This window comes from Bombina bombina, chromosome 9 (genome assembly GCF_027579735.1).
Source record: "Bombina bombina isolate aBomBom1 chromosome 9, aBomBom1.pri, whole genome shotgun sequence".
NCBI lineage: Eukaryota > Metazoa > Chordata > Amphibia > Anura > Bombinatoridae > Bombina > Bombina bombina.
The window spans coordinates 69,251,037-69,273,547 of NC_069507.1; the positions used below are offsets into that span (position 1 = coordinate 69,251,037).

Here is a 22,511-nt window from a genome sequence, read left to right on the forward strand (position 1 = left end):
TCATCAGTGCCTTATTACTTTGGATGCCTCTGCTCTCAAGAGATCTGCATTAAAGTCTTTATCTGGATAAAGAGACTAAACATTACAAAAGTATGTTTTCCTTTGGCATTTAGATTTATTAATTCACTGAACTTATTTTTTATTTATTTATAGGTGCTAATTAAAGCATTAGAGAGAGTTCAGCTACTAAGTTTAGTCTTATGGCTCTCATACCCCTAACTCCTGCTTGGTTACTGTGTTTAACTTGCAGTGTCCTATTAAGGGTTTGTGGTGAGTTGGGTCTCTCTGCCATTGATTCCAGCTTGTTTAATTCTGGGACAACAGTACTCCACCTGACGCTTGTGAAGATGCAGGCCCAGCCAGGAAAATGGTTTACTATTTGTTGCACTTTTAAATGACAGGTCACATCCCATTTTCTAAATGTTAGGTGATCACTACAGTAACCGTGATAAAGCACACACTTGTGCAGTGGTTTGCAAGAGGGAAGGGCACTTTAAGAGATCGTATTCTCCCTATGAAGCACAGAGAGGCACAAGACCCTATTGTGGGATGTCATAACCCTGTCATTAGTAAGTGATTACTATAACAACTGCAATCACCTAAATAATATATTTACTGTATGGGGGCAGTGGCAATTTCAAATAAAGGGTGGCATGCCCCTTTAGACAGGAGGTTATCGTCATAGAAATCACAATCACATTTGTACTAGGCACCTTTTACAGTGCTCTGGCCTAAAAATAGAGATCCTTAAACCCCAAATTAAGCACTTCAATGGTGCAACTGACCCCACTTTTGAAAATGGAGAGGTCAGTCCTGGTCAGAGGACGTTTTCTTGCAGGAATCTGCTTTAAGGGCATAGGGGACTGGTCTGATAGGCAATAAACTAATGCACAATGATATAATTTTCACCTGTTCTTTTCCTGGGGCTGTGGACTACAGCAGCACATGACTTACCTATCAGTAAACATTACAAGAATGTGAGACCGGATGATTATGGTCTAGAAATAGCATTGCTACAACGTGCAGTTATGAATTGCCCATAAGGTCCGAATAGAGACAATAAAACAAAAGGGGAATTGGAGGTGGCATTTTAAAGATGTAATCAGAAAAACACTTCAATAAAAATGCCCTACCTAAAAGCACATGACGTTTATTCTTTGTCATATTGTTTCTGTGTTATGATCATTTATAATTCCTCTGTTAGGAAGTCTGACAATTATCTGCCATGTTATGACAGTGACATATCTGGAGATTTCCAATAAACAGTCTAAGAAAAGACATTTATAGATAAAAAGTAAGAATCAGGATAAAACAAAAACAAGTAATATCTTAAAGGGAAATTAAATTTTAAACAACTTTACAATTAACTTCTGTTATCAAATATGCTTTGTTATGTCAGTAATCTTTGTTGTAAGAGCAACAATGCCCTATTAGGAGCTAGCTGAACACTTCTAGTGAGCCAACGACAAGAGACATATATGTGCAGCTACCAATCAGCAGCTAGCTGCCAGTAAGGCATTGCTGTTCCTAAGAAAACCTAGGTATGTTTTTCAGCACAGGATGCCAAGGGCACAAAGTCAACATGTAAAAAAAATAATTTATTTGCACACTTTATCTGAATCATGAAAGTTTAATTTTGGCTTTACTGTCCCTTTAACAATGTATCACTATTATGAGATGCATTATACTAATTGTGTGTCAGTTATCAACAATAAGACTTTCAGTTTTAATAGAGAAATGAAAAAATGATGCTCTGGGACATTGCTTTTATTACATTTTATTCTTCATTAGAGATATGAGCAACAACATGAATCTAAATAAACATAAAAGAAGACATTGCACGTAATTAATATAATTTATTTTTTTCCTTTCATGATTCAGATAGTGTGTGAAATTTTAAATAACTTTCTAATTTATTTCTGTTTTCTAATTTGTTTTGTTCTCTTTGTATGTTTTGTTGAAAAGTATAAGTAGGTATGCTCAGAAATTGCTTATTGGTGGCTGCACATATATGCCTCTTGTCATTGGCTTTCAGATATCTCCCAAGAGTGCATTACTGCTCATTCAACAAAGGATACAAGAGAATGAAGCAAATTAGATAATAGTAGTAAATTGGAAAGTTAAAATCACATGCTCTTTCTGAATCATAAAAATGTTTTAGTTTCATGTCCATTTAATCAATAAACAAATGAAATGAGACAGATGAATTAATTTAAATAGTATACAGCTCTGTATATTACTAATGTATTTTTTATTAGGAGGTAAAATTACGTTTTACAAATAAAATATAACAATTATAGCATTTAGTCAAGAAGAACTTATGTAAAACAAACATTTGCTCTTATAGAAAATGACATGAAGGATCAATATCAATATCAATCAATTTACATTGGAAACAAAATCAATAAAATTCCTCAGCTTTTGCTGTTAGAGATAATAATAATAATATATGAATTATATAATGTCACAGTAAACAGGTGGGGTTAGGAAACTGTGTGCAAAATAACAGTGGGAAAGAATTATATAATACAATTGCTTGTGCTAAATATAGTGTAATTAAATGTGTATATACAATCACGTGCAGCATTTGTTAATGCTCTGTTCATGTAAAAAATAAATTAAGTAGTGTTTTCAACTGAAAGGAACCATCGTGTTTTTTAAACATACATTATTATTTTTTATTATTGTACTTATGAAGCGCCAACATATTCCGCAGCGCTGTCCATGGGTACAATTCATTTAAATTCGACAATAATATAAAACTTGTAAGAGACAAGACAAAATTTGACAAACACATACAGGGGGAATTGAGGGCCCTATTCCCGTGGGAACTTACTTTAAAAATTAAATCGTTAGATATGCTTAGTGATTTTTCTTAAAACCATATTGTGTCAATTCTGAAGTACACGCAGGCCATTGGCAATTTTAGTTGTGGTTCTGCTATCTCAGAGCACTCCAGGGATAAACTCCTTAAAATTTGGCTAGAAGAGAGAGTTTTACAATTCCAAAAACGATTATTTGGATGAGAGCACTTTAGTTAACCACAAATACTTAGCACGTGAATATTCCAACTGTATTGTGCATAAGACATCCTGCCAGTGGTAGGATACAAAATCCCCATAATCGCTACGGTTACACCCCCATTGTACTGAGAACATTTTGCCTCTCTGCTAGCCTCTCTTTCGCCTCTAGCCCTGATCTTTGACCTGCTAGCTCCTTTGAACCACTTAGTCATGTCTGTGGACTGTTGTCCAGGCCAATTCTGCATATGAAACACCATTGACTCAATCACCACATTGATTTGGCCCTTAGTGCACCCACAGATTCTGTACCCCTAAAACTTAATTACCGGAATCTATGCATTCAGGTAAAGTAGACAAATTACTTAAAAAACATTGTATAGCTTTCTCAATGTCTCTATTAATTCTACAGTTTTCAAGCCATCAATAGGTCATGTGTATAGGATAACCATCGTTAAAAAAAATGGACAGATAGACATTCCTCACTCAGTAAGATTAACTGTTCACCAGATACTCTGTACACTAACAGATAAGTCATATTTTTAGGAACTAATAAATTACCTTTTTTGAGTTAGGGATAGGAAAATCATCATATCAGCTTTGGAAGCACAACAAATTACATACAAAACACAAATACAACAGCTATAATAAAGCATATATCTGAAATCCAATGCAAACATATAGCGCAAATTTTAATCAAAATCTGTTTATCTGTGTATGTACTTTTATTAGTAATCTTTACCATTTTGCAATACATTTTATAACCAATTTAAACTATGTCTTCTTAGATAATCAAGTTTTGGTAAAATAGCGTGCAAGACACGCAGATATACAAGAAAAATAAGATGATTTTGTGTCACAAGATGAGTTTATGTATGAAATGTATAGCTATTTTGAAGTGAACCAAAGCTGTTCTCTGTTTTATAGCTCTGACTTTAAAGTGTATTTGTTGTATTAAAGGGACACTAAACTCAATTTTTTTCTCTCATGATTCAAATAGAGCTTGCAATTTTAAGCAACTTTCTAATTTACTCCTTTTATCATTTTTTCTTCGTTCTCTTGCTATCTTTATTTAAAAAGCAGGAATGTGATGCATAGGAGCCAGCCTATTTTTGGTTGAGAACCTGGGTTATGCTTGCTTATTGGTCTGTAAATGTAAGCCTCCAATAAGCAAGCACTATCCATGGTGCTGAACCTAGAATGGGCTGGCTACTAAGTTTACATTCCTGCTTTTTAATTAAAGATAGCAAAAGAACAAAGAGAAATTGATAATAGGTGTAAATTAGAAAGTTGCTTAAAATTTCATGCTCTATCTGAATCATGAAATAAAAAAATTGGGTTCAGTGTACCTTTAATTAAAGGGACAGTAAAAGTCAACATTAAACTTAAAGAGACAGTCTACTCCAGATTTGTTATTGTTTAAAAATATAGATAATCCTTTATTACTCATTCCCCAGTTTTGCATAACCAACAAGGTTATATTAATATATTTTACCTCTGTGATTACTATGTATCTAAGTCTCTACAGACTGCCCCCTTATTTCAGTTCTTTTGACCATTTTAGCCAATCAGTGCATACTCCTAAGTAAATCCACAGGAGGAGGCACATTGTCATCTAAATGGCACAAATGAACTAGGGCTGTCTATCTGTGAAAAACTGTCTAAATGCACTGAGATAAATGGCGGCCTTCAAAGGCTTAGAAATTAGCATATGAGCCTCCCTAGGTTTAGCTTTAAACAAAGAATACCAGGAGAATAAAGCAAATTTGAAGATAAAAGTAAATTTAACATGTGTTTACAATTACATGTACTATTTAATTTTGACTAGACTGTCCCTTTAAATTGATTAGATAGAGAAGATAATTTTAAACAACCTTTCATTTTACTTTTTTTTTATCAACTAGGCGATAAGCCTGCCCAGAGGGCAGTCTATGTTTGACTAATCTAAAAAAAAAATCCCAACAATTAAAATAAAAAAGCCTAAACCTAGACCCCAAATAGGTACTCACTGTTCCTGAAGTCCAGCAGAGAAGGTCTTCTTCCAGACGAATTCATCATCTTCTTTCTTTATCCGGAGTGAAGGCGGCGCGAAGCGGAGGTGCAGAGCTGTGTTTCCGATGCCTGGATCCTCAGTGGCGGCGGTCCTTGGCGGCGGCGGAGGCGTTCCTCGGCGGCATGGAGACTCCACTTCATCCGATGTCCGTCTTAGACTGAAGATTGAATGCAAGGTACCACAATCACTTTGGGGTACCTTGCATTCCTATTGTCTGAAATTTTTAAATCAGCCAATAGGATTAGAGCTACTGAAATCCTATTGGCTGTTGAAATCAGCCAATAAGATTTCAGTAGCTCTCATCCTATTGGCTAATTTTGAAATTTCAGCCAATAGAAATGCAAGGTACCCCAATAAATATGGGGTACCTTGCATTCAATCTTCAGTGTGCGATGGAAGATCGCATGAAAAAGAGCCTCCATGCTGCCGAGGACCTCCGCCACCGAGGACCGCCGCTAAGGATCCAGGCATCGGGAACACAGCTCCGCACCTCCGCTCCACGCCGCCTTCACTTTCGATGAAGATGGAAGATGATGGCTCCGTTTGAAAGAAGACCTTCTCCACTGGACTTCAGGAACAGTGAGTACCTATTTGGGGCTTAAGTTTAGGCTTTTTTATTTTAATTTTTGGGGTGGTTTTTTTAGATTAGGGTTTTTTGGGCTTGAAAAAGAGCTGATTGCCCTTTTAAGGGCAGTAAAAGAGCTGAATGCCTTTTTAAGGACTATGCCCATACAAATGACCCTTTAGGGGCAATGGGTAGTTTAGTTTTTTTTAGTGTTAGGTTTTTTTATTTGGGTGGTTTGGTGGTGGGGGGTTTTTACTCTTAGGGGGGACATAGTATTTTTTAGGGGTAAAAGAGCTGTTTAACTTAGGGCAATGCGCTACAAAAGGCCCTTTTAAGGGCTATTGGTAGTTTAGATTATGGGGTGTTTTTATTTTGGGGAGGGGCTTTTTAATTTTCATAAGGATTAGGTATCATTTTTTTATTTTTGATAATTTTGTTTATTTTTTTCTGTAATGTTAGACTTTTTTATTTTTTGTAATTTAATGTTAGTTTTTTTTTATTTAATTGTAATTCAGTAGTAATTGGGGTTAATTTAGGGGGTGTTAGGTTAGGGGTCTTTGTAATTAAATAGTTATTTGCGTTGTGGGGGGGTTGGCGGTATAGGGGTTAATATATTAATTAGGGTTATTGCGATGTGGGGGTTAGGTAGTTTAGAGGTTAATAGGTTAATTAGGTTTATTGCGATGTGGGGGGTTGGCGGTTTAGGAGTTAATAGGTTAAATAGGTTTATTGCGATGTGGGGGGTTGGTGCTTTAGGGGTTATTATTTTAATTGTGTTATTTGCGGATTAGGGGTTAATTACTTTATTATTTTGCGATGTGGGGGTTGAGGGTTTAGGTGTTTGTTAATACTTTCTGCGGAAGGTTAGGTTTTGTTTTTGTTATACTTCGTGCGGGTGGTTACGTGTTTTTATTTCTATTTCTTGCGGGTGGTAAAGTGTTTTTATTTTTATTTCTTGCGGGTGGTTACGTGTTTTTATTTTTATTTCATGCGGGCGGTTGCGTGTTTTTTTTTTTTTTTAAGGCTTCGGGTTTGCCTACGCTGCATGCAGCTTCGCATCCATGATAATAGAAATAAAGTGGAAACTTTTAAAATTGTATGTTCTATCTGAATCACAAAAGACAATGTTTGGGTTTCATATTCCTTAAACGTTTAATATCATTAGTCTAAAAAGAAGACAAAAAAAGAATGATAATCTGCTGCCCCACAGAATTTAAAAACACATCTCTGCCTGAAAATTAATGAATACTGTGCAGTAGTGCATAATTAAGCACTTGATATATATTAGTCGTGACCTCAGTACATCCACAATTATCCTCATCTTTCCATCCTTCCCTTTTAAACAAACCTAAGATATTTGTTAGTTACTTTGTATATCATTTTTAACAGACAGAGAGCAGCTAAAATATCTGAATCATGGACATTTAATATTGCCTTTACAGTCCCTTTAACTATGTATTTAACCCATTGTCCTCTATTTAAAATATTATGTTAATGTCATTGAATAGAAAAAAAACACACAAATAAGAATGTGTTGATTAAAATGTACTGACCCAATGTAAATAAATACTATAAACATACTGTTTGAGAAGCTGCTAGTTTCTAGGTAAATGTGACATAGAATAATAAGCAGGAAGAGGCATATTTAGAAGTGTATAACAATGGTGGACTTGATGTTTTTTATTGTTTTTGTCTTCTGTGATAATCTAGGTATTTCTAACCTACATTAAGTTTCAGGTCACAGAGCTCACTCAGATATTCTTCGTTATTTGGGTCAGACTTCAACGCTTTCTCATAACATTCAATTGCATCCAACTTATTTTGATTGAGCTTATAAATGAAACCGAGCAAACTAAATCCATACGCATTGCTGGCGTCTGTTTTTACCATTCGGTTTGCTAACCTTTTCAAAGCATTTTCACACTGTTGTCGCGCGATTGTATTTTCTGGTATTTTTAGCCCTTCTTTATAATGTTTTATAGCATCAGCTTCTGATTTTCTGCCATATTCTTGAAACCGCCCATAACTGAAATGTATTGACTGCTTTTCTTCTGCTGTAAGATTATCAATGTTGAAAGCTTTTTGGAATGTTTCTTCTGCTTTGCCGTATTCTTTTGCTTCTATATACATATTTGCTAAATCAGTGTATGCATGTACAAAATATTTTCTATGTTTTAAGACCATTTCAAAATGAAATATGGCATTTTTTATAAGTCTGTTTATTGCCTCATCATTGGAAACGTCATAATGTCTTTGTGTCTTTTTCAATTGGATCGTTTTTTGCCTGTAGCACAATCCTATTTGATGGTGAAGAAATGAAGAATTAGGGATACATTTTACTGCTTTCTCCAAAACACAAAGAGCTTCGTCAATCAATCCTTCCTTCCTATAAAATTTAGCAGCATATCGAAGTAAATATGGGAGATTTGGCGTTTGCTCAAGAGCTTCTTCAATGTACTTTCTTGCCTCCTTGTTTTGCTTTAACTCCTGAAGTTTCAAGCCAAGAAGTGCCTTCACCACAGAATCCTTGGGATTTAGTTCTACAGCTCGTTTCAACAATGGTAAAGACTCATGGTTGGTGTCTGGATTTTGTCTGCAATCAATAACCTCCATACGATACACTGCGGTTGCATAGCCTGTGTTCCACTCAGGGTCATCTGGTTCAGTCTCAAGAGCCTTCTTAAAGCATTCTTTAGCTTTCTCATAATTCTTTACAGAAATTATCAGCAGAGACCATCCCTGTTCACCATATACCTCAGAGAACTCAATGTTATCGTGCAATGAAAGTTGATGTTCTTTATAAATACTTTTCACCTTCTCTAAGTAGATGTTTGATTTTTCATAGTCTTCCATCATATAGTAGACCCAAGCATAGTTAGCATAGGTCACAAGGTATTTACTGTTTGTGTTATCTGTATATGATTCAGAAATCATCTCTTCAGCTTTTTCTAAATGAGAAATGGCTTCTGGGTAATCACCTTTCAAATGTTTTATATAACTTAACAGATTGTGAACCATATATTTATTTTTTGTAGTTAAAAATTCCAGCTGATTGGACAGTCTTTCTTCTATCTCATCATCTTCACTTACTTTTTCAGTTAATTTCCAAGTAAAATGGCAGTTCAGCTGTAACAGTTGAAGGTTTAAAGTAGTTTTTGACAATTCACTGTGAAAGGAAACAAAATAAGTGGAATTTGTTATTTAAATTTCCATTTAAAAATGTTTTCTATTTTTTTTTTTTTTGATTGAGCTGATTTTTGAAAGGTTGTGTGAGCTGTTTAGAAAGTTTATCAGTTGATTCATAAATTAGAAGGATTAGTTTCAATGCACAAGTATGTAAGGAACTTATAAATGTATTAGTTAATTCAACAAATATATTTCAAACAATAATATATGAACAAATTATTATGCTTTTTTTTTTTAAATTAAAGAATTAAAGTTTTAAAGATTACTTTCCAATGTAAATATTAGATATCCTAATCATATATTTTTTTGCATTACTTACCCTAGATAACTATGGAGTCAATTCTAATCATTTAGAAAAAAAAAAGATCTACTAATTTTCTTTGGAAAATCAGCATTAAAGTCTATGGAAATTTTTGTTATTAAATCAGTAAGTTTTTCTAAAGGATTAGAATCTACTCCTATATCCTTAAAGGGACATAATACTCATATGCTAAATCACTTGAAACTGATGCAGTATAACTGTAAAAAGCTGACAGGAAAATATCACCTGAGCATCTCTATGTAAAAAAGGAAGATATTTTACCTCACAATTTCTTCAGCTCAGCAGAGTAAGTTCTGTGTAAAAAGTTATACTTCACCTGCTCCCAGCTGCAGGTAAAAAAAAAAAAAAATGAAGAAATGAACAGCAGCCAATCAGCATCAGCAGTGCTGAGGTCATGAACTCTTACTGTGATCTCATGAGATTTGACTTAACTCTCATGAGATTTCATAGTAAGCTTCCTTTACCTGATTGGTGAAATAATATGAGAGTTCACGAGGCTCATCCTTTCAGCTGTCCCAGGACAGACATACTAATATGCTGCTTAGAAATCCTTTACAATGGGAGGTGGCTACTGAGGAAGTTTTGAGGTAAAATATCTTTCTTTTTTACATAGAGATGTTCAGGTGATATTTTCTAGTCAGCTTTTTACAGCTATACTGCATCACTTTCAAGTGTTTAAACATTTGGGTATTATGGCCCTTTAAATACCATTAAATACAGTAGGATTGATAAATAAAAATACAATGCAATAATACTCCAGATTTAAAATAAGCAGTAAATTGTTTCTAACAAATGTATTTTTCCCATTTGCTGCGCCTCTGTATCATGTTACAGCCATAAGCCATTTAGCAGCTGCATATAACAAACACAATGTGAACTGCAAATTATAATTTTTGTCCTACATAGAATGGGAGCTGAGAACAAACTTCCACAGACACAGTTTGGTGAGTGCAAAATGCATTGTAAACTGCCAAATTGTGTTATTTTTTTGATAGCCAAGTTAACTATTTTTGACCGGTTGAAAGAAAAATAGTACAAAAATACTACTTCAATAATATGAACTCAGCTATAGTTAACCCCTTAAGGACCGGGCATTTCGGATAAAAACTTCCCTAAAAGACCAGAGCATTTTTAGCATTTTTGCCATCATTACATAAAGAGGCCCATTTAGCAAGCTCCGGATGGAGCTTGAGGGCCCGTGTTTCTTGCGAGTCTTCAGACTCGCCAGAAACAGCGGTTATGAAGCACCGGTCTAAAGACCGCTGCTCCATAACCCTGTCCGCCTGCTCTGAGCAGGCGGACAGGAATCGCCACAATTCAACCTGATCAAGTACGATCGGGTTGATTCGCACCTCCCTGCTGGCGGTCCATTGACTGCGAGTCTGCAGGGGGGGAGCTGCTGGTGCAATGCTAAATGCGGAGAGCGTATTGCTCTCCGCATTCAGCGATGTCTGTCGGACCTGATTCGCACTGTCGGATCAGGTCCGACAGACATTTGATAATTTGGCCTCTTAAACAGAAATAGACTTTACTTATATCATCAAATGGTGTCAAATGTTTTTATATGCACACTTTTCTGAGGCAGCGGGAGTAATGGATCGTGGTCTCTTACTACCTTTTGGAATAGAAAACCCTCAAATGCAATCAATATCACTTCTATTTTTGTGCTCAAATGTTACATGTCAAAATTGTTTTTTATTACTCAAGAGATAGGCTGAAGCAAGCTAACATCTGCATGTTGGGTAGTGCGGGTGCGCTGAATCCCTCACATAATAGACTTCTATGCTGTGCACATGGAAATTCATGTCTGATATTGCACAAGCACTAAGCTGAGTTGATGGTGTGTTAAGGCGAGTGTGTGCAATTAGTGCAGTTTTCTTTGGTGGTATAACAAGTCATTAGAAACACACAGAGGAAGAAACAATTTTACAGTTCTTAGTCCCTTTAATACAATCTTATTTTTGTCTGCTTTGCCTGTAATTTAAATCTTAAAATTTTTAGTTTTTTAAAGCTCTCCCGGTGAGGCTGAAAAGCATTTAGCAGAATAGAGAAACCTATCACCCCTACATGCTGCACAATATTCATCTGATATGCACCTCCTTTATAACTGTACCGATCTGATCATAGAAAAGGCTATAAAATAAACACAATAGGCTTTTCAAAGTATCTGTCCCTTGTCTGTAAAACAAAGCTAAGAAAATGAACATTTAAAATTATCTTAAACATTTATTTTAATCTTTTTGATTCGGTTTTATTGATAAAAAGATAATGAGTACAATGACATACAAAGTAATATCATAACATTCTCATACTCTCACAGCGTTCTTTAGTGTTAGTAAGGATTTTAAATCATTTTATATACAAATCTTCAGCAATGCAACAGATTAATTTCTGATACATTAAAAAAAACAGTCTCTTTAAAGGGACATGAGACCGAAATTTTGTTCTTTCATGATTCAGATAGAGCATGGGATTTTAAAAAACTTTCCAATTTACTTCTATTATCTAATTTGTTGTGTTCGCTTTTTGTTGGAAAGGATACCTAGGTAGGCTCAGGAGCTGCTGATTGGTGGCTGCACATATATGCTTCATGTTATTAGCTCACCCAATGTGTTCAGCTAGCTCCTGGTTGTGCATTGCTGCTTCTTTAATAAAGGACACCAAGAGAATGAACCAAATAATGTAACAGAAATACATTTGAAAATTGCTTAAAATTGTATACTATGGGGCCGATTTATCATTGCGTCAATCTCGACGCATTCGCTGAGGCCAATACGCTCTCCAGACATCGCTGATGCAAATCTACATTCAGTGGTCTTAGTTATCAACATGTCTGTCAAACTCACGCGCCTCAAGTCCGATGCGAATAGCATCGGACTGTTAATAAATAAGAGGCATCGATGTCGCGGAGATCCTTATTTATCAAATGATGTACCCTTAATGTCCATCAAATGAAGACAGTTTTTAAGGGTTTTAAACAATAATTTATAAATCAAGTCATAACATTATTAGATCAGAAAAGGGGTTAAATCTAGTTCCGAATTTAGGCCTTTGGGATATAGGGTATGAAAATCATAAATAAATTCTGCTTCCCTTTTCAAAAGCTTTTGAAAAGGGAAGCAGAATTTATTTATGATTTTCATACCCTATATCCCAAAGGCCTAAATTCAGAACTAGATATAACCCCTTTTCTGATCTAATAATGTTATGGCTTGATTTATAAATTATTATTTAAAACCCTTAAAAATTGTCTCCCAAAACAGTAGTAATATCAAAGTATAATACCACCCAAAAAGAGGATTTTAAAGAAGTAGTAATATTAAAATTATTTCTATGAATGTTATTTATCAATTGAATCTAGGTTTGATTTAATTAATACCATTTTAGTATAATAGAAGTAGTATTATTTTTATTTAATTCATGTTTGTTTAATTCAATTTTAAAATTTAATAAATGAACGATGTGTACAGTATTTAAAAAAGTTCACCTAAAGGTATAATTAAATTGAAAAAAAGAATAAAAGAGAATGAGGTCATCCGCTGCATCATAAGAACTAAAAAAGAGCATCCCTTTAAGAAAACAAACAATCCAAAAAACGGCTTCTCTTGGGAATAAACTTGATAGGATGAATACAGAAATAACGGACCAATGAGAAGAAAGGGTCATACTGAAAAAGAGTGGAAGGAAGTCACACACGGCACCTTGAAAAAGCCCTATAGACAGGGTGAAACGTGTAGAAAGCTGGGTGTGAGTGACTGGAGTGAGAGGATCCGTGTATGTCAAAAATTTCCCAAAGTAGTTTCTGCGTACACACAGTACTAAAGTGCAGTACCTCGGGGAATTGTCAGACAGCGGTGAGGGTGGTTTAAACTTTCGTTTACTTGCGCAAGTATATTGGAGAACAAACGATACCCCAAAAAACAACGCTGAAGTAATCAGATGTCAGCTCAAGCAAACCAATACCGCGTTGGCGGGTAGAGAACAGCGTCAACTGACAAGTAATGAGTATTAACATGAAGGAGTCGTCTTTTACAAAAACCATAGAGAAGAACTCCTAAGGGAAGGTCCGGTAAGGCATACTATTAACAAATCCTAATAATAGGAATACCTAGTATTAGCAAACTGAGATCTGAGATAAGAAGCTAAAGGACTTATAAAGTCAAAGAAATTTTTATGTAAAAACTTGGAACAAATCGAAAGAAAAGGGAATGTTGATTCAATAAGAACTGTGTTACTAATTACAATTATCGCACATAAGAGAGATTTACCAAGAAATCAACAAAGAGTTTCAATATATACAAGACTTTTTACGTAATATTTTCATACTCATTAGTCACAAAAAGATTTAAAGTGACCTTTTATGTGGTGTTTTTATGTGTTCTTTTTTATGTGATCTTTTTATGTGTCTTTTAAACTTTGGGAAGTGATATCACCCAAATTAATAATAGTTCACTTTATTAGAATGATTTTGATTATCATTATTAATTTTTTGGATCTATTTTAGTATCCCAAATTATTATAGAGTTGCAACTATAAATCCCCCTTTGAACTGTTATAAATTTATCTCATATTAGAATAAAAGTGTTTTTAAATATTTAGATACATGTTTACTTCCTGCTGTGATTTCTAAATCGTAACTGTTGCAAAATATGCTTAAAAATGTATCAAATTAAAGATATTAAAGTAAAGTTTAATATAAACCACTCAATTGTTATAATTTCATCTATCATCCTATAGCTCTGAGCGTCCTCAATTCTAGGTTTGAAGTAATGATTTGCACTTAATATCTTGGAAGGAGATATTTATTTTAGAGTGGCTATATAGGAAAGTTTTCGCTTTAATGTTTAATAATTCCCCTAATTTATAATGTGTTCCCAGCATGCATCATGGTACAGCAAGATTTTTTTTATTTTTTTTGACTGCTGGATTTTGGACTGGAGGGGAGCCACTCGCCTGTTACATTTATACTGTGGTGGTGGAGTGTGTGACTAATGTGTGCAGGGATCGGGTCACTATCATGTGAAGTGAAAGAAGTCCTGGACTATACAGGCAGCTGGGACAGCCCCTGCATCTGCAATATATGGACCGGCCTTTGTGTGGATGACTCCGGTTCACATATTATCACCACACACCACCAGCCAGCTCCAGGCTATAGCTCTTGCTCAACCCACCCAGGCCGTGTACACAATGCTGCAGATACAATTTTAAGACGGCAGCAGACAGGAGCAACAGCACATGGTGTCAGTGCAGTGGGCAGCCAGCCGGTCTGACAGAACACCGGACAGTGAGAAAGAAGCAGAAAAAGGTGAGAAAGTAGTGACAAGTGATGAGTCACTGTTAGTTACTAAGCTGGTGTTGAATCATTCTGACGGAACTTCAGTCAGAACGATTCAACACCAGAATAGTAGCAGACATTGACTTGTGTTCTTCCTTATACACACAGAGTGTAGCACTTTGGGTGTCTGTGTAGTAATTGTGAAGTTTGAGGTTATCCAGCATTTATTATAGCATCAAATAAACATCAACATTCATCAAAAATAGGAAAGAGGAAACTATAAAAATATGATGTGAAACATTTTTATTAAGTTTCCTCTTTCCTATTTTTGATGAATGTTGATGTTTATTTGATGCTATAATAAAAGTGTTGCTGCCTACTTTATTATATGAATATTTACTTAATATATAGTAGCTATATGTTAAGTAAATATTCATATAAGTCAGTAGCAATTGTATTTCCCGGGAAGAAAACCTAGGCAAGCCAGATGAGGTAGTGACTGCAGAATATTAGTGCCATTGATGACCAAAAACTGACAGGAACTTCAGGAAGGTTTACCATAGGAAGTAGAAATTTCCATGTTTGGGAAGGTCAGTATAGAAAGGTCTGATTATCTCAGAAAGTTATCTGCCAATGTTTGTAAAGAGATTTTAATCCTTGTCTTGTTTTTTTTTAAAATGTATTCAATCTGCATATATTATATACAACTGCTTGGCACCTAAGATAATGTGTAGCTGGATTTACACAATTACACTTATGGAATTGTATTTATTTCAATATGCAAATCAATAAGGCATTTGGGAAACACTAAAACTAAAACGTGCTAAGAAGGGATTTATGAATGAATACAGATCGTTTCATTTGCATGAGAAAAATTGAGAAACACTGACCTTTAGTGTTATATTATGAAATGTAAGCATTCATTTTTTTACAAGGCTTTAAAAGTACTGAATTCACTTATTTAGCACCACACTTATAAAATCAATAAATGCAGCAGCTTCCAAGAGAGTTTATTGTGGAATCTTCAGACACTCTAAATTGTTAGATAAAAAACCCAGATTACAATAATATGTCTGGGGGAAAAACCACATTCTAAGGCCTAGATTTAGAGTTCGGCGGTAGCCGTCAAAACCAGCGTTAGAGGCTCCTAACGCTGGTTTTGGGCGCCCGCTGGTATTTGGAGTCAGTGATTAAAGGGTCTAACGCTCACTTTACAGCCGCGACTTTTCCATACCGCAGATCCCCCTACGCCATTTGCGTAGCCTATCTTTTCAATGGGATCTTCCTAACGCCGGTATTTAGAGTCGTTTCTGCAGTGAGCGTTAGAGCTCTAACGACAAAATTCCAGCCGCCTGAAAATAGCAGGAGTTAAGAGCTTTCTGGCTAACGCCGGTTTATAAAGCTCTTAACTACTGTACCCTAAAGTACACTAACACCCATAAACTACCTATGTACCCCTAAACCGAGGTCCCCCCACATCGCCGCCACTCGATTAAAATTTTTAACCCCTAATCTGCCGACCGCCACCTACGTTATACTTATGTACCCCTAATCTGCTGCCCCTAACACCGCCGACCCCTGTATTATATCTATTAACCCCTAACTTGCCCCCCACAACGTCGCCGCAAGCTACTTAAAATAATTAACCCCTAATCTTCCGACCGCAAATCGCCGCCACCTACGTTATCCCTATGTACCCCTAATCTGCTACCCCTAACATCGCCGACCCCTATGTTATATTTATTAACCCCTAATCTGCCCCCCACAACGTCGCCGACACCTACCTACACTTATTAACCCCTAATCTGCCGAGCGGACCTGAGCGCTACTATAATAAAGTTATTAACCCCTAATCCGCCTCACTAACCCTATCATAAATAGTATTAACCCCTAATCTGCCCTCCCTAACATCGCCGACACCTACCTTCAATTATTAACCCCTAATCTGCCGACCGGAGCTCACCGCTATTCTAATAAATGTATTAACCCCTAAAGCTAAGTCTAACCCTAACACTAACACCCCCCTAAGTTAAATATAATTTTTATCTAACGAAATAAATTAACTCTTATTAAATAAATTATTCCTATTTAAAGCTAAATACTTACCTGTAAAATACATCCTAATATAGCTACAATATAAATTATAATTATATTATAGCTATTTTAGGATTAATATTTATTTTACAGGCAACTTTGTAATTATTTTAACCAGGTACAATAGCTATTAAATAGTTAAGAACTATTTAATAGTTACCTAGTTAAAATAATTACAAATTTACCTGTAAAATAAATCCTAACCTAAGATATAATTAAACCTAACACTACCCTATCAATAAAATAATTAAATAAACTACCTACAATTACCTACAATTAACCTAACACTACACTATCAATAAATTAATTAAACACAATTGCTACAAATAAATAAAATTAAATAAACTATCTAAAGTACAAAAAATAAAAAAGAACTAAGTTACAGAAAATAATAAAATATTTACAAACATAATAAAAATATTACAACAATTTTAAACTAATTACACCTACTCTAAGCCCCCTAATAAAATAACAAAGCCCCCCAAAATAAAAAATTCCCTACCCTATTCTAAAATACAAATATTACAAGCTCTTTTACCTTACCAGCCCTGAACAGGGCCCTTTGCGGGGCATGCCCCAAGAATTTCAGCTCTTTTGCCTGTAAAAAAAAACATACAATACCCCCCCCCCAACATTACAACCCACCACCCACATACCCCTAATCTAACCCAAACCCCCCTTAAATAAACCTAACACTACCCCCCTGATGATCTTCCTACCTTGTCTTCACCATGCCAGGTTCACCGATCCGTCCTGGCTCCAAGATCTTCATCCAACCCAAGCGGGGGCTAGACATCCACTGAAGAAGTCCAGAAGAGGGTCCAAAGTCTTCCTCCTATCCGGCAAGAAGAGGACATCCGGACCGGCAAACATCTTCTCCAAGCGGCATCTTCTATCTTCTTCCATCCGATGACGACCGGCTCCATCTTGAAGACCTCCAGCGCGGATCCATCCTCTTCTTCCGACGACTAGACGACGAATGACGGTTCCTTTAAGGGACGTCATCCAAGATGGCGTCCCTCGAATTCCGATTGGCTGATAGGATTCTATCAGCCAATCGGAATTAAGGTAGGAATTTTCTGATTGGCTGATGGAATCAGCCAATCAGAATATAGTTCAATCCGATTGGCTGATCCAATCAGCCAATCAGATTGAGCTCGCATTCTATTGGCTGTTCCGATCAGCCAATAGAATGCGAGCTCAATCTGATTGGCTGATTGGATCAGCCAATCGGATTGAACTATATTCTGATTGGCTGATTCCATCAGCCAATCAGAAAATTCCTACCTTAATTCCGATTGGCTGATAGAATCCTATCAGCCAATCGGAATTCGAGGGACGCCATCTTGGATGACGTCCCTTAAAGGAACCGTCATTCGTCGTCTAGTCGTCGGAAGAAGAGGATGGATCCGCGCTGGAGGTCTTCAAGATGGAGCCGGTCGTCATCGGATGGAAGAAGATAGAAGATGCCGCTTGGAGAAGATGTTTGCCGGTCCGGATGTCCTCTTCTTGCCGGATAGGAGGAAGACTTTGGACCCTCTTCTGGACTTCTTCAGTGGATGTCTAGCCCCCGCTTGGGTTGGATGAAGATCTTGGAGCCAGGACGGATCGGTGAACCTGGCATGGTGAAGACAAGGTAGGAAGATCATCAGGGGGGTAGTGTTAGGTTTATTTAAGGGGGGTTTGGGTTAGATTAGGGGTATGTGGGTGGTGGGTTGTAATGTTGGGGGGGGGGTATTGTATGTTTTTTTTTACAGGCAAAAGAGCTGAAATTCTTGGGGCATGCCCCGCAAAGGGCCCTGTTCAGGGCTGGTAAGGTAAAAGAGCTTGTAATATTTGTATTTTAGAATAGGGTAGGGAATTTTTTATTTTGGGGGGCTTTGTTATTTTATTAGGGGGCTTAGAGTAGGTGTAATTAGTTTAAAATTGTTGTAATATTTTTATTATGTTTGTAAATATTTTATTATTTTCTGTAACTTAGTTCTTTTTTATTTTTTGTACTTTAGATAGTTTATTTAATTTTATTTATTTGTAGCAATTGTGTTTAATTAATTTATTGATAGTGTAGTGTTAGGTTAATTGTAGGTAATTGTAGGTAGTTTATTTAATTATTTTATTGATAGGGTAGTGTTAGGTTTAATTATATCTTAGGTTAGGATTTATTTTACAGGTAAATTTGTAATTATTTTAACTAGGTAACTATTAAATAGTTCTTAACTATTTAATAGCTATTGTACCTGGTTAAAATAATTACAAAGTTGCCTGTAAAATAAATATAAATCCTAAAATAGCTATAATATAATTATAATTTATATTGTAGCTATATTAGGATTTATTTTACAGGTAAGTATTTAGCTTTAAATAGGAATAATTTATTTAATAAGAGTTAATTTATTTCGTTAGATAAAAATTATATTTAACTTAGGGGGGTGTTAGTGTTAGGGTTAGACTTAGCTTTAGGGGTTAATACATTTATTAGAATAGCGGTGAGCTCCGGTCGGCAGATTAGGGGTTAATAATTGAAGGTAGGTGTCGGCGATGTTAGGGAGGGCAGATTAGGGGTTAATACTATTTATGATAGGGTTAGTGAGGCGGATTAGGGGTTAATAACTTTATTATAGTAGCGCTCAGGTCCGCTCGGCAGATTAGGGGTTAATAAGTGTAGGCAGGTGTCGGCGACGTTGTGGGGGGCAGATTAGGGGTTAATAAATATAACATAGGGGTCGGCGATGTTAGGGCAGCAGATTAGGGGTACATAGGGATAACGTAGGTGGCGGCGGTTTACGGAGCGGCAGATTAGGGGTTAAAAGTGTAATGCAGGGGTCAGCGATAGCGGGGGCGGCAGATTAGGAGTTAATAAGTGTAAGGTTAGGGGTGTTTAGACTCGGGGTACATGTTAGGGTGTTAGGTGCAGACTTAGGAGGTGTTTCCCCATAGGAAACAATGGGGCTGCGTTAGGAGCTGAACGCTGCTTTTTTGCAGGTGTTAGGTTTTTTTTCAGCTCAAACAGCCCCATTGTTTCCTATGGGAGAATCGTGCACGAGCACGTTTTTGATGCCGGCCGCGTCCGTAAGCAACTCTGGTATCGAGAGTTGCATTTGCGGTAAAAATGCTCTACGCTCCTTTTTTGGAGCCTAACGCAGCATTTGTTTGAACTCTCGATACCAGAGTTAAATTTATGGTGCGGCCATAAAAAAACCCGCGGAGCGTTAACAGCCCTTTTACCGCCGAACTCTAAATCTAGGCCTTAGTATGTTAACACTTCCCAGTAAAGTAACTTTAGTAAAGGAGGAGAAAAACAAATGTGTTGATAGATTTTATTTCCTAGGTCCAAGAACAATAAAAATGTAGCATCCATAGGAATTTCAGAAATAACCTGCTTGTATAAGATTAATAGGAACAGGCATGGTAGTAACTATAGCAATATATACTGACTGAGCTATGTTCACAGAAATTATATAGCTGGTGGTATCAGTTATAGTCATATGTCTGTGATTTGCCCTCATTATTATCTTACTGATTTAATTTAGACACTAACAGGAAGCCATCAGTACAATCTGGTGCAGAAAGCAGACACCTACAGACAGAGCTTTGTTTTTATCCCTGTATGTACTGGATCTCTGTACTATTCCAGTATACACAGCTTTCACTCTCCAATTACTGCTGCATAAGAAAAAATAATAAATTTGCATAGTGATGGACTATGGTGAAGGTGGGCCTGGAGGGTGCTTAGGTCATGTTGCACATGCTGTACATAAGAATCCAGCTTAGCTAGGAGGAATTAAAAAAAAAAACTAGCCTCTTAAAATTATATCTAAAGCTTGCGAAAAATTATATATATATATTTTGTAGTGATATGGGAGACGCCATTTGAGGGTGGGGCTTTATTTCAAGGGGTGGGGTATAGCGCCCCACCATCTTCAAAATTTACCAGCAGCCACTGGAGTAAACCCCTAAGTGGAAATGTCCAAATTGGGCCCAATTAGCCATTTTCCCTTCCCAGTGTCATGTGACTCGTTAGAGTTACAAGATCTCATGTGTGAATGAGGAGCAGGTGTTTTAAATTTGGTGTTATCGCTCTCACACTCTCTCATACTGGTCACTGGAAGTTCAACATGGCACCTCATGTCAAAGAACTCTCTGAGGATCTGAAAAAAGAATTGTTGCTCTACATAAAGATTGCCTAGGCTATAAGAAGATTGCCAAGACCCCGAAACTGAGCTGCAGAACGGTGGGCAAGACCATACAGCGGTTTCACAGGACAAGTTCCACTCAGAACAGACCTCGCCATGGTCGACCAAAGAAGTTGAGTGCCCGTGCTCAGCGTCATAGCCAGAGGTTGTCTTTGGGAAATAGATGTATGAGTGCTGCCAGCATTGCTGCAGAGGTTGAAGGGGTGGGGGGTCAGCCTGTCAGTGCTCAGACCATTCACCACAAACTGCATCAAATTGGTCGGCATGGCTGTCCTCCCAGAAGGAAGCCTCTTCTAAAGATGATGCACAAGAAAGTTTGCAAACAGTTTGCTGAAGACAAGCAGACTAAGGACATGGATTACTGGAACCATGTTCTGTGGTCCGATGAGACCAATATAAACTTATATGGTTCAGATGGTGTCAAGCGTGTGTGGCGGCAACCAGGTGAGGAGTACAAAGACAAGTGTGTCTTGCCTACAGTCAAGCATGGTGGTGGGAGTGTCATGGTTTGAGCCTGCATGAGTGCTCCCGGCACTGGGGAGCTACAGTTTATTGAGGGAACCATGAATGCCAACATGTACTGTGACATAGTGAAGCAGAGCATCCCCTCCCTTCTGAGACTGGAGCGCAGGGCAGTATTCCAACATGATAACGACCCCAAACACACTTCCAAGATGACCACTGCCTTGCTAAAGAAGCTGATGGTAAAGGTGATGGACTGGCCAAGTATGTCTCCAGACCTAAACCTTATTGATCATCTGTGGGGCATACTCAAATGGAAGGTGGGGGAGCGCAAGGTCTCTAGCATCCACCAGCTCTGTGATGTCGTCATGGAGGAGTGGAAGAGGACTCTAGTGGCAACCTGTGAAGCTCTGGTGAACTCCATGCCCAAGAGGGTTAAGGCAGTGCTGGAAAATAATGGTGGGCACACTATATATATATATATATATATATATATATATATATATATATATATATATATATATATATAGGCAGCAAAGGATATGACCAGCGCTCAATTGGATGAAATCCACAAATTAATTCTCTGTGGTCAAAAAGTATATTTGTATCAGTATATGGATATAATGATTAGATATAGAACATAGTATGGTGCAGCATGAGCCAAAAAATAATGTGTACCCCTAACACAATAGGTAATGAGAAAAGCAAGAGAACAAATCTTGGAAATTCAGCGCAACCCAATACAAAAGGTGAATACACTAATGGTGTGTATATATATATATATATATATATATATATATATATATATATATAGACAAAAAGAACAATAACTAAAACGCAAGTACTATATAAACATAGGGTCGAGACAGATGATCTGGTAAGTTATAAAATGGTTGTCTCCTTACCGGGACGACTTATACTCCTTAAATGATCATACATTACCTCATATGATTGAGGTAATTTCCGGTAAGGAGACAACCATTTTATAACTTACCAGATCATCTGTCTCGACCCTATGTTTATATAGGACTTGCTAACAGCAATCCACATTTATCGCAGACGTTTTAGTTATTGTTCTTTTTGTCTATATATATATACACCCCATTAGTGTATTCACCTTTTGTATTGGGTTGCGCTGAATTTCCAAGATTTGTTCTCTTGCTTTTCTCATATATATATATATATATATATATATATATATATATATATATATATATATATATATATATATATATATATATACTGTATATATATATATATATACTGTATATATATATATATATATATACTGTATATATATATATATATCAGCCATTTTAAAAAACATATATGTTATTCATA

General features: G+C 36.4%; 1 protein-coding gene across 1 annotated transcript; it reads right to left on the bottom strand.

Annotated features, from left to right (window-relative positions):
- Window positions 1-6,765: 6,765 nt before the first annotated feature.
- Window positions 6,766-22,220, bottom strand: LOC128640413 (interferon-induced protein with tetratricopeptide repeats 5-like). The gene is made up of 2 exons (XM_053692899.1): window positions 22,165-22,220; window positions 6,766-8,804 (listed from the first exon to the last, which is right to left on the bottom strand). The coding sequence occupies exons 1-2, from the start codon at window positions 22,218-22,220 to the stop codon at window positions 7,355-7,357; spliced, it is 1,506 nt and encodes a 501-aa protein (XP_053548874.1). The 3' UTR covers window positions 6,766-7,354.
- Between the last annotated feature and the right edge of the window lie 291 nt (window positions 22,221-22,511).

Bases quoted from the DNA above. Each gene is read 5' to 3' on its own strand.
- LOC128640413 (XM_053692899.1), bottom strand. From the start codon at position 22,220: ATGTGGATTGCTGTTAGCAAGTCCTATATAAACATAGGGTCGAGACAG. The intron at 8,805-22,164 runs GTAAGTTATAAA...TTCCTTTCACAG, and splicing joins GGGTCGAGACAGATGATCTG to TGAATTGTCAAAAACTACTT.